At 40.3% G+C, this 16,278-nt stretch overlaps 1 protein-coding gene across 1 annotated transcript in view; it reads right to left on the reverse strand.

Annotated features, from left to right (window-relative positions):
- Positions 1-16,032, reverse strand: part of kdrl (kinase insert domain receptor like) — a 222,310-nt gene extending 206,278 nt beyond the window's left edge. Inside the window, exon 1 of the mRNA XM_068047355.1 lies at positions 15,647-16,032. Coding sequence (XP_067903456.1) covers positions 15,647-15,716 — 70 coding nt within the window. The 5' untranslated portion in view covers positions 15,717-16,032. The remainder of the gene's footprint in view (positions 1-15,646) is intronic.
- Positions 16,033-16,278: the final 246 nt, after the last annotated feature.

Below are 16,278 nucleotides of genomic sequence, written 5' to 3' on the forward strand. Positions count from 1 at the left end.
TTTGACACTCAACTATGGAGGAAATATTAGGACAGGTGACCAAAAATTTGGTTAAAGAGGTAGATTTTAAGGAGCATCTTAAAGCAGGAGAGAGAGGGAGAGCTATAGCTGCAGAGAGATTTAGAGAGGGAATTTAGAGGTTAGGTTAAGACATGGCTGCCAATGGTGGAGCGATGAAAATTGGGGTGCAGAAGACGCCATGATTGGAAGAGTGCAAAGATCTCGAAGGGTTGTAAGGCTTTAGGAAGTTACAGAGATAAGGAGGGGTGAGGCCATGGAGGGATTTGAAAATAAGGCTGAGAAAGCTGGGGCCAATGAATGTCAGGGAGCCAAGGGGTGATTGTTAAATGGGACCTGGTGCGAGTTAGGCCACAGGCAGCAGAGGTTTGGATGAGTTCAAGTTTATATAGCGGCACAGTGGCGCAGTGGTTAGCACCGCAGCCTCACAGCTCCAGGGACCCGGGTTCGATTCCGGGTACTGCCTGTGTGGAGTTTGCAAGTTCTCCCTGTGTCTGCGTGGGTTTTCTCCGGGTGCTCCGGTTTCCTCCCACAAGCCAAAAGACTTGCAGGTTGATAGGTAAATTGGCCATTATAAATTGTCACTAGATTAGGTAGGTGGTAGGGAAATATAGTGACAGGTGGGGATGTTTGGTAGGAATATGGAATTAGTGTAGGATTAGTATAAATGGGTGGTTGATGTTCGGCACAGACTCGGTGGGCCGAAGGGCCTGTTTCAGTGCTGTATCTCTAATCTAATCTAATATAGGATGTAAAATGGGAGGCTGGCTAGGAGAGCATTGGAATAGTCAAGTCTAGAGATAACAAAGGCATGGAAGAGGGATTCAATGGCAGATATTCTGAGGCAGGCTGGGAGACAGGCAATATTACGGAGATGGAATTAGGTGATGGATCACAGAATCACAGAATAATACAGTGCAGAAGAGGCCCTTCGGCCCATTGAGTCTGCACCGATGCATTAAAGACACCTGACCTGTCTACTTAATCCCATTTGCCAGCACTTGGCCCATAGCCTTGAATGTTATGACGTGCCAAGTGCTCATCCAGGTACTTTTTAAAGGATGTGAGGCAACCCGCCCCTACCACCCTCCCAGGCAGTGCATTCCAGATCGTCACCACCCTCTGGGTAAAATGTTCTTCCTCAAATCCCCCTTAAACATCCTGCCCCTCACCTTAAACTTGTGTCCCCTCGTAACTGACCCTTCAACTAAGGGGAACAGCTGCTGCCTATCCACCCTGTCCATGCCCCTCATAATCTTGTACACCTCGATCAGGTCACCCCTCAGTCTTCTCTGCTCCAGCGAAAACAACCCAAGCCTATCCAACCTCTCTTCATATCTTAAATATTCCCTCCCAGGCAACATCCTGGTGAATCGCCTCTGCACCCCCTCCAGTGCAATCACATCCTTCCTATAATGTGACGACCAGAATTGCACACAGTACTCCAGCTGTGGCCTTACCAAAGTTCGATACAACTCCAACATGACCTCCCTGCTTTTGTAATCTATGCCTCGATTGATAAAGGCAAGTGTCCCATATGCCTTTTTCACCACCCTATTAACCTGCCCTTCTGCCTTCAGGGATCTATGGACAAACACGCCAAGGTCCCTTTGTTCCTCGGAACTTCCCAGTGTCAGGCCATTCATTGAATACTTCCATGTCACATTACTCCTTCCAAAGTGTATCACCTCACACTTTTCAGCGTTAAATTCCATCTGCCACTTTTCTGCCCATTTGACCATCCCGTCTATATCTTCCTGTAACTCAAGACACTCCACCTCACTGTTAACCACGCGGCCAATTTTTGTGTCATCCGCGAACTTACTGATCCTACCCCCCACATAGTCATCTATGTTGTTCATATAAATGACAAACAATAGGGGACCCAACACAGATCCCTGTGGTACACCACTGGACACTGGCTTCCAGTCACTAAAACAGCCTTCTGTCATCACTACAGCTAAGCCAATTTTGAATCCACCTTATCAAGTTACCCTGTATCCCATGTGCATTTGCTTTCTTGATAACTCTCCCATGTGGGTTCTTGTCAAAGGCTTTGCTAAATCCATGTAAACTACATCAACTGCACTACCCTCATCTACACACCTGGTTACATGCTCAAAAAATTCAATCAAATTTGTTAGGCATGATTTCCCTCTGACAAAGCCATGCTAATCAAATTTTGCCTCTCCAAGTGGAGATAGATTCTCTCCTTCAGAATTTTCTCCAATAGTTTCCCTACCACTGACGTGAGACTCACTGGTCTGTAGTTCCCTGGCTTATTTCTACAACCTTTCTTAAATAGTGGGACCACATTAGCTGTTCTCCAGTCCTCTGGCACCTCCCCCGTGGCCAGAGAGGAATTAAAAATTTGGGTCAGAGCCCTTGCAATCTCCACCCTCGCCTCCCACAGCATTCTGGGACACAAATTGTCCGGACCTGGAGATTTGTCCACTTTTAAGCCTGCCAAAACCTCCAATACCTTGTCACTCCCTATGACAATTTGCTCAAGAACCTCACAGTCTTTCTCTCCGAGTTCCATATCTACATCCTCATTCTCTTGGGTGAAGACAGATGTGAAGTATTCGTTCAACACCCTACCAATGTCCTCTGGCTCCACCCACAGATTTCCCCCTTGGTCCCTAATGGGTCCTACTCTTTCCCTGGTTATCCTCTTCCCATTGATATACTTATAGAATATCTTGGGATTTCCCTACTTTTACCAGCCAGAGCTTTCTCATATCCCCTCTTTGCTCTCCTAATTTGCTTTCTTAAGCTCCATCCTACACTTTCTGTATTCCACTAATGCTTCCGTTGATTTGCTCTCCTTGTATTTGCTAAAAGCCTCTCTTTTCCTTCTCATCGTTCCCTGAATGTTCTGGTCATCCATGGTTCTCTGGGCTTGTTGCTCCTACCTATTACCCTAGAGGGAACATGTTGGGCCTGTAACCTCTCCATATCCTGCTCTTCTGTAGATTTCCCGACAAGTAACTCTTTCCAGTCTACCTTGGCCAGATCCTGCCTTATTTTACTAAAATTCGCTCTCCCCCAATCCAATGGAGCAGATATGAAAGGAATAACTTGCATTTGTATAGTGTCTGGCATGACCACAGGTTATCCCAAAGCACTTTACAGCCAATGAATATTTAAAAGTGTAGTCACTTTTGTAATGTAGGAAATGAGGCAGTCAATGTGCACACAGTAAGCTCCCACAAACAGCAATGTGATAAAGACCAGATAATCTGTTTTGTGATGTTGATTGAAGGATAAATATTGGCCAGGACAACAGGGTAACTCCATGCTCTTCTTCAAAATAGTGCCATGGGATCTTTTATGTCCACCTGAGAGATCAGATGGGGCCTCAGTTTAATATCTCATCCAAAAAAACATCATCTTTGACATTGAAATTTCCACTTAGACTTTTGGAGTGGGACTTAAACTCATAACCTTCTGAGTTGCAGGGGAGAGCACTACCAACTGAACCATATGTGGTTGAAAGGGTATATCAAGGTCAAATAGGACACCAAGTTTGTGACCAGTCTGATTCAGCCTCAAACAGCAAGCGGGGAGAGGGATGGAGTCAGTGCCTGGAGAATGGATTTTGTGGCGGGGACTGAAGACAATGGCTTCCATCTTCCCAATATTTTGTTGGAGGAAATTTCTGCTCATCCAGGACTGGATGTCAGACAAACAGCATGACAAATCAGAGACACTGGAGAGTTCCAGAAAGGTGGCTGTGAGCTTGAGCTGAGTGTCAACAGCGTAGATGTGGAACTAGCATTGTGTTACTGGATGATGTCGTCGAGTGGCAGCATGTAGATTAGAAATAGGAGAGGACCAAGGATAGATTCTTGGGGAATTTCAGAAGTAATGGTGTGGGAGCAGGAAAAGAAGCCATTGTAGGTGATTTTCCACCGGATAGATAAGAATTGAACCAGTCGAGGGCAGTCTCACTCAACTGGACTATGGATGAGAGGCATAAACAGAAAATGTAATGACTAATCAGTGAATTTGCTTTTAGTGGTTAACAAAGGAGTTTTGGCTAGGAAACTGGGAGAACTCCTTGTTCCACTTCAAACAATGCTACAGGAGTTACTACCCAACAGACAGGCTTTGTTTTAATGTTTCTATCAAAATCCAGAACCTACAAATATGTGCTGAAGGTTCAGTCTGGATTAGGCGCTCAAGTTGTAGAGTGGTGTGGAACATGAACTCACTACTTTCTGACTCAGATGTGCGAGTGCCACTAACTGAGCCAAGTTGACACTTACATTCAAAATAAATTAGTTCACGTTTTTGTTAAAACAGCAGGCTAAGGGAATTTCACACAAATGCATTAACATGTTTGTTACTAATGTCACACAGCTCGATTTCAACCCCTTTGAGTGTATAGTTTACACTTTAGAGAAATTACCAGACAGTCAACTCAGAAACTGGACTTACTGGTTCAAAACAGGGAGGTGACGACAGGACTATAGTTTTGTCCCATAAGAATTCTTAGTTTGAGTTCTTCAGTTCTTTGATGTAGTGCAGTGCATTGGCATTCATTGTTATTTATTTTAGTTTGGATAATTTACATTATAACTTGAAGCTGAATAAATCATTATTTGTCATAACATCACTTGGTGCAGATATATTTTTCATTTTCTATTGAATTTCACCAAGAACTATGACAAATTTAAGTAAACACTGAATTAAAGGTTAAGTAAATTGGAGACAAAACTACTACAAATCTTAGAAAATGTTGAGCTCTGACCCAGTAATCTATTGAACACTTAAGGAGGAAATCCTTTGTCACAGCTTGAGAGCAGTAGGAATAATTTGCGGAATTCCCTTATCTATTGGTGCAGACTGGTCAGAGACTATTTCCTGTCTCTGCAGCCTATTCATTTCATGCCACAGCAACTAGTCTCATTATGATTTGAAATAATATTATTACACCACAAGGAACGACAAAGGACTTTATTTCTGAAATGTGCTTCAAACCTAAAAGTCAAAAATAGAACTTTTTTCTTTTTCATTTATTAGCTAACCCTTCATTTTGATTTGTTTATGAATTCAATTTTAATCGTGCATTTTAATGACTTTTCCTATGTCGCTTGCTTACATCACAAAATATACAATGAACTCACTCAAGCTCCAAAACAGTGCCAGTCAAATAAAGAAAATCTTCCAAAATGGCTAACTATAATAATTAGTAGAAAATGTAACACCTAGAAAAAAACACACTCACTCTTTGACTGTTAGAAGTAATTTGTTATCACTTTGGAATAAAGTTTGAATAGTGTATTTACCAGTTTTGATCCTAAGGCATTTAGTTAATTATTTAAGGCTGAAGGCAACCATCCTCAGCCAGAAGTGCCAAGTGGATGATCTATCTCGGTTTCCTCCTGAGGTCCCAGTATCACAGAAGCCAGTCTTCAGCCAATTTGATTCACTCCATAGATATCAAGAAATGGCTGATCACACTGGAAACAGCAAAGGTTATGGGCCCCAACATTATCCTGGTTGTATTGCTGAAGATTTGTGCTCCAGAACTAGCTGCGCCTCTAGCCTAGTTGTTCCAGTATAGTCACATGAACAGAAATGTGAAAAATTGTCTAGGTAGGTCCTGTCCACAAAAAACAGGACAAACCCAATCTGGCCAATTACCTTCCATCAGTTCACTCTCAATCATCAGCAAAGTGATGGAAGATGTCATCAACAGTGCTATTAAATGGAACTTTCTCACCAATAGCCTGCTCACTGATGCTCAGTTTGGCTTCTGCCAGTGCCAATAGACTCCAGACTTCATTACAGCCTTGGTCCAAACATGGACAAAGGAGCAGCATTCCAGAGGTGAGCGAGAATCACCGCCCTTGATATCAAGGCAGAATTTGGCTAGTGTGGCATCAAGAAGCCGAGTAAAATTGAAGTCAATGAGAATCAGGTTGAAAACTCTCCAGTAGCTGGGGTAACACCCAGCACCAAGGAAGATGGTTGTAGTTGTTGAAGGCTATGAAGATAATGAAACATTCCACGTTCATGTGCAGCAAGACCTGGACAACATTCAGGCTTGCGTTGAAAAATGGCAAGTAACATTTGTGCCACACAAGTGCCAGGCAATGACCATCCCAACAAGAGAGAGTCTAACTGCCTTCCATTGCTGAATCCCCCATGATCAACATCCTGGGGGACATCATCAACCGGACACTTACCGGTATCAGCCACATTAATACTGTGGTTACAAGAGCAGGTCAGAGGCTGGATACTCTGTGGTGAATGAATCACCTCCTGACTCCCCAAAGCCTGTCCACCATCTAGAAGGCACAAGTTAGGAGTTTGTTGGATGAGTGCAGCTCCAAGTGACATCATCCAAGACAAAGCAACCTGCTTGACTGGTATCCATCCGTCACCTTAAATCTTCACTCCCTCCACCACCGACATACTGTGACTGCAGAGTGTACCATCTACAAGATGCATTGCGGTAACTCACTAAGGTTTCTTCGAAGTCACCTCTGCCGCCTAGAAGAATAGCAGGCTCATGGGAACAACATTACGCCAAGCCACACATCATCCTTATTTGGAAATCTATTGTTTCTCCTTCAAATTGCTGGAACTCCTCCCTTACAACACTGAGGGAGTGTCTTCACCACAATGACTGCAGCAGTTCAAGAAGGTGGCTCACCACCACCTTCTCAAGGGCAATTAATGATGGGCAATAAATATTCATCTTGCCAGCAATGCCAACGTCCCATGAATGAATTAAAAAATGATCAATTTGTCCTTTATATAATCATCATCTTTTATATTTTCATTAGAGCTTCATTTCTGAAATATAACAGAGTTGCAAAATGTTCCAGTTTGAACAGAAGTAGAAAAAAGGAAGCAAATTATTTCTAGGCAATATAAAGTCATTAATGGCTACCATTTTTACTTGTTAATGTTCTGGGAAATTATCCAACACCCCAGTCAAAATTACCAAATGCATAGAATCATACAATCAGAGAATTTCACTGGACAGAAACGGGTTATTCAACCCATTAAATCTATGCTAGTGTTTTTCTCCATATAACTACCTAATCTCTTCTGTTTGTTCTTTTTTTCAAGAAACTGTCTAATTTCCTTTCATAGGCCCTTCTAAAACTCTACTTCAACAATTGCATGTAGCAGAAATTCCACATTGTGACTATCTTCTGTTTAACATTTTGTGAGCTCTCCTTCAATTATTTTTGTGATTAACTTAAATTTAACCTTAAACGCTTCTCTCTCCACAGATGCTGCCTGACTGCTGAGTATTTCCAGCACTTTCTGGTTTTATTTTAAATTTAACCTTTCTCATTATTGTCTCACCAACCAATAAAGCAATCTATCACATTTATCTTAACATAATCCTTTATCATCTATAAGATCTCTATTAAGTCACTTCTCAATTTTCTGCGCTGTCATGAAAGAAGCTCGAACTACTCAAGATTCTACCAGCTATAACCCTTCTCTGTGATAATATTCTTGAATCTATGCTATAACATTTCCATCGCTTTTCTATCTTTCCTATGTAGTAGCCAAGAATACATGCAATACTCCAACTCAGTTTGAACAGATTTTTTTTAGAAGTTTAACATTATCTCTTTGATTTTTCATTCTATGCCTCTTGACACAAAACAAAGGATCCTGTCTGCCTTATAATGGCCTTATCAATTGCACTACCACCTATAATTTTTTTTTGATCTCGTATTAACACATCAAAGTCCTACTAGTTCTCTACTCTGTTTAACATCTTAATGCACTATGATAACGTTTGCCAATCTGGATAGTAGTGCTTATTACATCTTGAATATTAAATTGTAATTTCCAAATGATATAAATGATTGTACTTCTTTGTAACAAAGACCCTATCATTAATGCTGTCGGCCCAAAAACACAACATAGGCCTGGCTGAAGATTCAAAAAAACCACCTGTAGTTTTTTTGAACATCCCTGAGCAGGCAACCAGGATCTCAGTTAACATTTCATCCAAAGGACAAAATCTCTCAAAATGAATACTCTCTCAATATTTTAATGGGGTATGAGCTTAGATTATGCCTGTTCTGACTCAGAGTTGAAAGTGCTTCCAGTTGAGTCAAAATGATTCTGTATTCTTATGCTGACATTTTGTGGACTCTCAGATACATGCCACAGAATCAGCTGAGACTGAATTAGGAATGAGACTGCCCATCAGATTACATTGTGATTGGCCAGTGCTGAAGATGGAAACATCAACTAGAAATAGTTTCACTTCTAAGTAAATTATGATCTTAGTCCTGTTAATTCACTTCCAGTCCTGCTGTTACTTCATTACAAATCACTCAATCCAGTACTAACTGGACAGACCATCAGCAAACTATTCTATATAGTTCTAATTGTACCATTTTATTTTAACTTTATTTGATGTCTTCTACTTTCCTTGCCACAGCATCTCATTTCAAACAACCTTTTAAGATAAGTCTACTCTCTAACTAACAGAATACAAAATATACATCATTTTCTGATAGGCTTTACCCTGCTAAAATCTGTGTTTTTAAAAAATGCTGCAAAGTCTTGTACAAGTTCAATCTTTCAGAAATATTTTACATGTGCTAAGTGCAGAAAAGTGATCCATACAGAGAACCACTATTAGCTTTTCAACAACCAACAATAGTAAAGAAACTTGCATTTGTACAGTGGCTTCATAAAAATAGGAAACATGCATATTTGTCTGTTTTAATAACACTTGGCATATTTAACTTCTAGAGCAGAATCAAAGGTCAGGATGCAGAGGGCACTCATCACCCACGTGTCATGAGGCCTGAGCCATTTTGAAGCCGAGCCTCATTTGTATAGATCTTGCAAGCTGTGAGTGCCGAAATGATGCTGCAACGCAGCTTAATGACTGGGGAGGGTAGGAACTTGGCCATGTCTTATGCAGAGCCAGCTAACAGTCCATGCCTCAGGGGAGGGTGGGCTGATGCATGGAGGTGAAGGGATCCATGTAGGGGCCAGCAGGGCCATGTATTTTTGTGGGGCCAGGAGGAACATTCCTCACAATTGCTATGACGTTCCTATGTATGTCATAAAATCCGGATTTGGATATTAAGAGTGGTCTCTAATCTAAAGGTCCCTACCACCCAATACCAAGCCACTACACCCATTTATACTACAGGCCAGAATTGACCCCCAGTTTTCCTTTTACCCCGACTTCTCTTTTTTTTCCCATCCTCTTGCAGCTGCTAACTTGGATACAATTCGTCAGATGCCAAAAGTTATTCACTACTGCACCTAAATTACCATTCCTCATTTATTGACTTAGATAGTGAGCTTTATCAGAATATTTGACTTTGGAGGACATCACAAACAAGCCCAATTCCATTCTCACCCAATGTCCACATCTGCCTTTTCCACCAGGATTCACTGGGGATAACAATCAGGAACAGGTGGAACTCTGCAAGTGGGTACTGTGAGGGCAGGACGAGGTGGTGGGGTTGAACTTTGCAGTCCAACATCAGGAGATGCCATAAATGGTGTCACCAGTGCCACCCCTGACATGTGATTGGGAGAGAACGCCACTGTTATTATGCTAGTGCCCGCCCATCGTGCAATTGCGGTGGCGCGGCTGCGAATGTCACAGGCGGGATGGCCGACATTTTGCATACGCACTGCCGCTCCTGGTAGCGCGATAACAAAATCCAGCCCATATGTTTCCATTCCCCCACCAAACAATTTTCACTCCCTTTTGAAATGAACTCCAAGAACCAAGATAAAATTCCATTGACTTTCAACATAGAGTCATAGAAAATTATGGCACAGAAGGAGGCCTCTTAGCCCAGACAAAAAATGAGTGATTCAGCTTAATCACACTTTCCAATTCTTGGTCCGTAGCCTTGTAGGTTATGGCACTTGTCATGAAAACCCGATATGCCAAATGGGAAATTTTAATTGAATCGGTTGAAACCTTATTTAGACTTTTAACGGAAAAATCCTACAAGTTAACTTTTAAAAAACTGGAATTTGAAGCACCAGAAGATTAAACTGGAGACAAAAAGTCTCACCAAGCCCAGCTAGAACAATGGCTTGCTCTCAGTGATTGAATTACCTAGAATGGCTTTATCAACATGTCGTCAAGGCTATCTACACCCATTGACTTTGAAAGAGCCAACCCCCTCCACATGTGACTGGACATCTTGAGGCATATAGCACCTTGAATTTCTGAGAAAATTCCAGGAAGAAACCTCATTAAAAACAAAGGCGTTTGATAGAGCCATGTGACTGCCTGCTCAGCTCTGAAGAAACTGTAAACTTTGTCACACAGACAGCAAACAGGCAGTAACTGAAAAGCCATCAACGAAGCAGGCTCTCATTCTCTCTCTCTCTCCCCAGAAAACATCAAGAGAAGATCTGGCTGCAACTGGGAACTGCCCCCCCCCCCAAGCCTATAGACCACTACAGTCAGTAACCAGGGGAAGAGAAACCACCATCCTTCTGCCTTCAGGAGCCCTGAGCAAAGCAAGCCAACCATCGTGCATGTGGCCCAGCGAGAACTTCAAGACTACATTTTTCAGCTGAGAGCTATTAGACTCAGTACTGTATTTAAATACCATTTATTCTGGACTTTAATCCAACCACCAAATCTGTTTCCCTCTGAAATCTATTTGTGTGTGTGCGGCTCTCGTGTGAATGTGTGCATGAATGTGTCGCGTATTTTTGGTATTTTAAATCGGGTTAGAGTGTTAAGTGTAATAAACATACCTCTTTCTTGTTTAAACTCAAGAAAACCTGTCTGATTGGTTCTTTTGCAATCACATTAGAGGAATGGGGCAAACACTCACTGAGGTGGTAAGCTCAACCACTTTGTTAAAAAAGAATAAACCCTGTTGCAGTCAAACCAGAGAAGGGGCAAAAAGGGAGCCTGAGACCCTCTCCTCACTTCAAGTGCATGCCAAGTACTTTATAATTGTGATGAGGGTTTTTGCCTCTACCATCCTTTCAGGCAGTGTGTTCCAGATCCCCCTCAACCTCTGAGTGAAAAGATTTCTCCTCAACTCTCCCCTAATCCTTCTACTAATTAACTTAAATCTATGCTCCCTCATTATTGATCTCTCTGCTATGGGGAATATGTCACAAATAAACATATGTTGCTTCCAGTAAAAACACAGTCTTGCTAACACAGTCAAAGTACAAATTTATTCTCCCTCGACCACTGTACAATCAAACTGTACAACAATTACAAAAATATGTGTATATAGATAATCTTTTCAAAAAAACATGAAACCGTGGTAGATGCTTCCTAATAGGAACACCTCAATGTCAGGCAAATGTTACCTTTTTCCAAATGTCCTTACTAAGCAAACATTACAGAAACCATGAGGAATAAATCAATATCTGAGCCCTTTAAATGCTCATTTCCTCTAGCACGGTGTCAATTAACTGGCACGTACTGCAAAAAGTGTGTTCTGAAGAATTCAAACAAAACTCAATATTCTAGGTTAAGGTACAAGTCCTTACAGAATCTAAAACAATACTTCTGTTAACTTTTAACTTTCAGGTTGCCTTGCTACTCTTTTCAAACTAGGTTATTGGAATTCATTGTTGCAGCACTATGGTGAGTCATGCCGAGAGTGTTTATTTTGGAATTTCTTTAAACCAGAGTCATTCTGCAATAGTTTTATGAGCTTGGACATCAGTCTGTTGGGACTATTTGAAAACTTAATCCCATCAACAGAAAATGATGCCCCCTTTTGACCTAAGGAGTGTCAGATACTTTTAGCACAAACTTAAGAACTCCTTCTGTAGTTAGACTCTCAAAATGTTGTTAAGTACTATCTACACGGGTCATTTATCTGGCTCACTTCTCTTGCCCAGATGCTGGAAGTGGTCTGGCACATTCTCTTACCACTAGTAATGCCATTTATAAGTAGCTTTTCCAGAGAGTGGTCACATTTTATGACACATTTAAATTAAAACTGTTTACAGAAGGCTGGAAAAGTGGGCAGACTGAGATTAACCTTTATAGACAGCAACATGGCAAATAGAAAAGGGCAAGTGGAATCAGTATCTATGCTGTAAATGAATAGGGGCCTGGTAGATTTTTACTTTCAAAAGCTACTGCCTCTATGGAAACTCAAAAGGGCACACACACATACTATAAATGTCTCACCAATGTCAGCACTAATGAACACTCCAGCATGTTTTGTACTATTTAGAAAAGGACTGGAAGCTGGTTAAAACATGCATGTACCTTCAGATTTCATTGCTACTAGTTATGGATGAATTTTGCTATGTAATTTAAACATTGTTTGTCTTTTCATCTCTCCAGTTACTGGTCCTCTTCTAGCTGTTCATGCTATAAAATTATTATTTATGCTATGATGTGGTTCAACAGGCATTAGCAACCTCTGATGCATCACCAACATGACACTCATTATGTGCGAGCCTGAATAATAAGTGTCAGCAGCTATTGAACCAAAGGGCGGAGGGTAGAAATCATAGCTAAGTAGACCTGTTCCTTCCCTGGTGTGCATGCCTGTATGGGCATTGTCTGGATATAAGCAGGAGTGCTTTGGTTCATGATGTTTAAAAAGCAATTGGACAGAATGTGCAGTGACTATGTACTGAGAGGAAATTATCAATTTGTTCAATGTTTTTCTTTCTTTCAGTCTTTCTTTTTCTCAAAGCCAAATGTAGTTTGTGAATTTTGAAGCTATTGAGGTAATTAGAAAGCTGAAACAGTATTTTATTTACTGCAAACTGCAGGGAGCTTTCCGCAATGTTATCAGGTAACTAAAGATAGTGTTTTCAGTTATTTCAGCAGAACATTTTGATAAGTTTTGATTTTATTTCCCAAAGGGAATTAACACAAAAACTCCAGGACGCAAATAACACTTTTGGATAAGTTTAGCACTCCATGCTCCAAAGTGGGAGCTATGCTTGAAGGAGTCACAAACCATGGTTAGGTTACTACAATATAGCTCCAATTCTCAAACCCATCCCCACTTCAAGCGTGGCTGCCTGTTGGGAGCACAGGATCACTAACTATACTCTTTAGAGTGGCACCTGATTAGTGTAGAGTTTGCAAATTAACAGAAAATTCTAGGTGGGAGTGTGATTACACAGCTACTGGAGTCCAGTAAGAGAAAATTCCACCAGGATGTGGAAAGTTTTGCAAGAGGATTTAGCAGATTAAATATGGGTATTTTCAACCATGCCATTTTGTTGCATGTTGACATAATTATATTGCTCAATATGCTATCTTCATTAATTTAAAAACTTGCAAAGCCAATAATGTTCATCAGAATCTGTCAATAGTTTACTTAATAGGAATTCTGCTGTTTGCCAGTTTAAAATTTCATCCGTGGTCACTTCATTTAGGGCACAAGCAGTTCCTGAAGAGTCCAGAAATTGAGCCTACGCCTATCGAAACATATGACAGTTACCCCTTAAAATGAGTTTCTCTTGGTGCCTTGGCTCAGCAAGAGTCATCAAAGAATAGGGTGGTGGAATAAAGGTGGAATGGAAATGAGTTATATTTAATCTTACATTCAGAACGGACTTGTTAGTGAAGTTATGCAGCACAAGATCCTGCTGTCGGTCTACAGAATTCACATTAACTTATTCCAGAAAGGCATCTGGCATGAAATAAAAGTGATTTTATTTGCATTGTTTATTCTAGTTGCACTGCATCACAGAGCACAGAGATGAAACATTTTTTGTCAAATGATGTAATTCATGAAAACTTTCAAAATGATGACCTAGTAATTATGTTGTAGAATAGTGACATACATACACTTAACATTGGTCTGAAATTCTATTGTCCATTATTTTAGTGGAGGTGTTACCCATTTAGTTAAAAAAGGTTGAAGCTCATGTGAAAGCAGTGGAAAGAGGAATTTGAGACAAATGCATATGTTATTGGTCCACAGCATAACCTCAAGCCTAAGAGAACAAACCGTCAACAGTCTTAGACATTCAATTAGGTAAGGTAACAGACGTTTGGGACTGGGACCTCCTAATGATGACTATCATTGCGGAGGGAATACTATACAGTATTAACATATTTAATTTTACACTGGCTCAAATTCAAATGGTTCATAATTTTTTATAGATCTAAATTGAAGAAAAAAAATGCTGTTAAAATACTCATATCCAAACCCTGTAGAAGCAAGTATATAACCTGGGCTTTGGATGAGGTGATAAACCAAGGATATACCTGCCTACGCAAGTGATTTGGGAACATGTTAAAGATTCCATCGCAATGCTTAAAGAAAGTAGAGAGTTTTCCTAGAGTTTTATCCAACATTTCTCCCCCAATAAATACCACCAAAAACACATGAAGCATTAGTACGATGTTATTTGAGACATGTTGCAGGTGCAGAATGGCTTCAGCACTTAACCACACAATAGTCACTGAACTCCAGAAACAACTCTGTATATAACCCTTTATTGTTTTTCAACATGATATTAAGTAAATGCAAGTATTGTTATAAATAATATAGACAATAAAATCAGAAAAAAGTTGGAAATGCATAGCTGATCTATCAGAATAGACACTTCAGTCTCTCCGATTGATGTTGGTCTCAGCAAAGGGTTTTTACCTGAAACATTAATCTCAATGGATTTACTGTGTACTTCGCACATTCTCTGCTTTTATTTCAAATTTCCTTTCTATCTCCTAATAAATTTATCTAATTATCCATGCATTCCTCACACTAATTATATCTGTTTTTAAACAACTTTGTAGACCGCTCTGCCACATTGCCTATAATCAGTTTTCCTTATTATTTATAGCCCAATTTGTATCACCTGAATATAAAGAAAAGGTCACAATCTGTATCATGTATATGGCTAGGGGTTTGAATCCTTTTCCAAGTACAGTCAGTGTTCCTTGCATACAAATAGTTTTGACACAAAGCGAAACATATTTGATGTAAAGAATTAGCTTTACATCCTATTGAAAATACTTAATTGAAAATCGATACAGAAAAGCTGCACGCTCTTGTGTGACTTGCTGTTATGACTTGCATTACCTTTTGCTCCTTCGATTTAGCACTGGATGGATATAATCAAGCAATGGAATAGATTGAGTAGTTATGCTTTTCTTCATGACATGGACCTGTTACTTTATTCTTCCCAGACTCAAAAAATTTGTTTGCCAAATTAAAAGTTTTAGATAGCTGAGAAAATGGGGAAGCAAGTTATCAAAGTCTCAATGCAAAATCATTAGCATGTCAGTCACAACATTTGCTTTGTTAACCACATTAGTGCCCTGCTTGCTTAGTAGGTTAAGGGTTAACAGAAACCAACTTTTGGGACAAAAAGCTTAGTTGGGCTGAAGGTTGGTAGAGGCAGAAAGCACACGGGACCTTTAAATCAAGCTGTTATTTGTATTTAAACAAACACATGTATTATGACTTTAATTGTTTACTATTTCCCAAATGCCCTCACCACTGAAAGAATGCCAAGATGCATATGTCTGAAAAATTCAACACTTCAGGCGAGAGGCTGGGAAGTGCTTACATAGCGATACAAACTTACTGTTCTGCAGTGAAAGCAATAAGATAAAGTAAACAAGTAAGTACTAGGGATTCCACGTTAATATGTGATTAATAAACAGAGCTCTAATCTTTCCTTACTTTCTTACCTTGGATCAAAATGAATCCCCATTGGATACAAAAAACTGCTGCTGTGAAAAATCCAGGGTACATTTTCATTCCAGCTGAAAAGGATATTCCTATCCTGGATCTGTTCTATGTGCAATTCCAATAAGATTCCTACTGAAATTTCAGTGCAGTGCAGATTATGCACTTAAAAAGGATCCCAAGAGGCAGGTGCTGTGTCTTTTTCTGTCTCAGATCTTGAGTTTCTCACTTTATGAAACTTTCAATTTCCCACAGCTCTTAAAACTCCCAAATGCTTCATCATAACTCCACCACAAAGCCAATTCCACTGAGGGATAGGAGCATTGTTAAAAAGTTGCTTGGTTGTTTCCTATCTGACTGCACAGTTCAATGAAATCTGAGCTGAGTTTAGGTGGTGCTGGGCTGTTTCTCAGCCTCCAGATCCTTTATAGTGTAAAACAGCGGAAGGCAGCTACGTCAGCTACTGCCAGAGGGAGCCCATTTACTGTCAGAGCTCAAACAGCAGCAATGCGAGCTGCTACTATTAAATACACTGCAGTAAAATTTGGATGCTTTCATTTAAGACCCAAAGGGTTTAAATATACCTCCCAAGCTCTTCTGTGTGATTTTTCTTGTGTTTTTTTCTTCCAAAACA

Source organism: Heterodontus francisci, chromosome 15, assembly GCF_036365525.1.
Source record: "Heterodontus francisci isolate sHetFra1 chromosome 15, sHetFra1.hap1, whole genome shotgun sequence".
Taxonomy (NCBI): Eukaryota; Metazoa; Chordata; class Chondrichthyes; order Heterodontiformes; family Heterodontidae; genus Heterodontus; species Heterodontus francisci.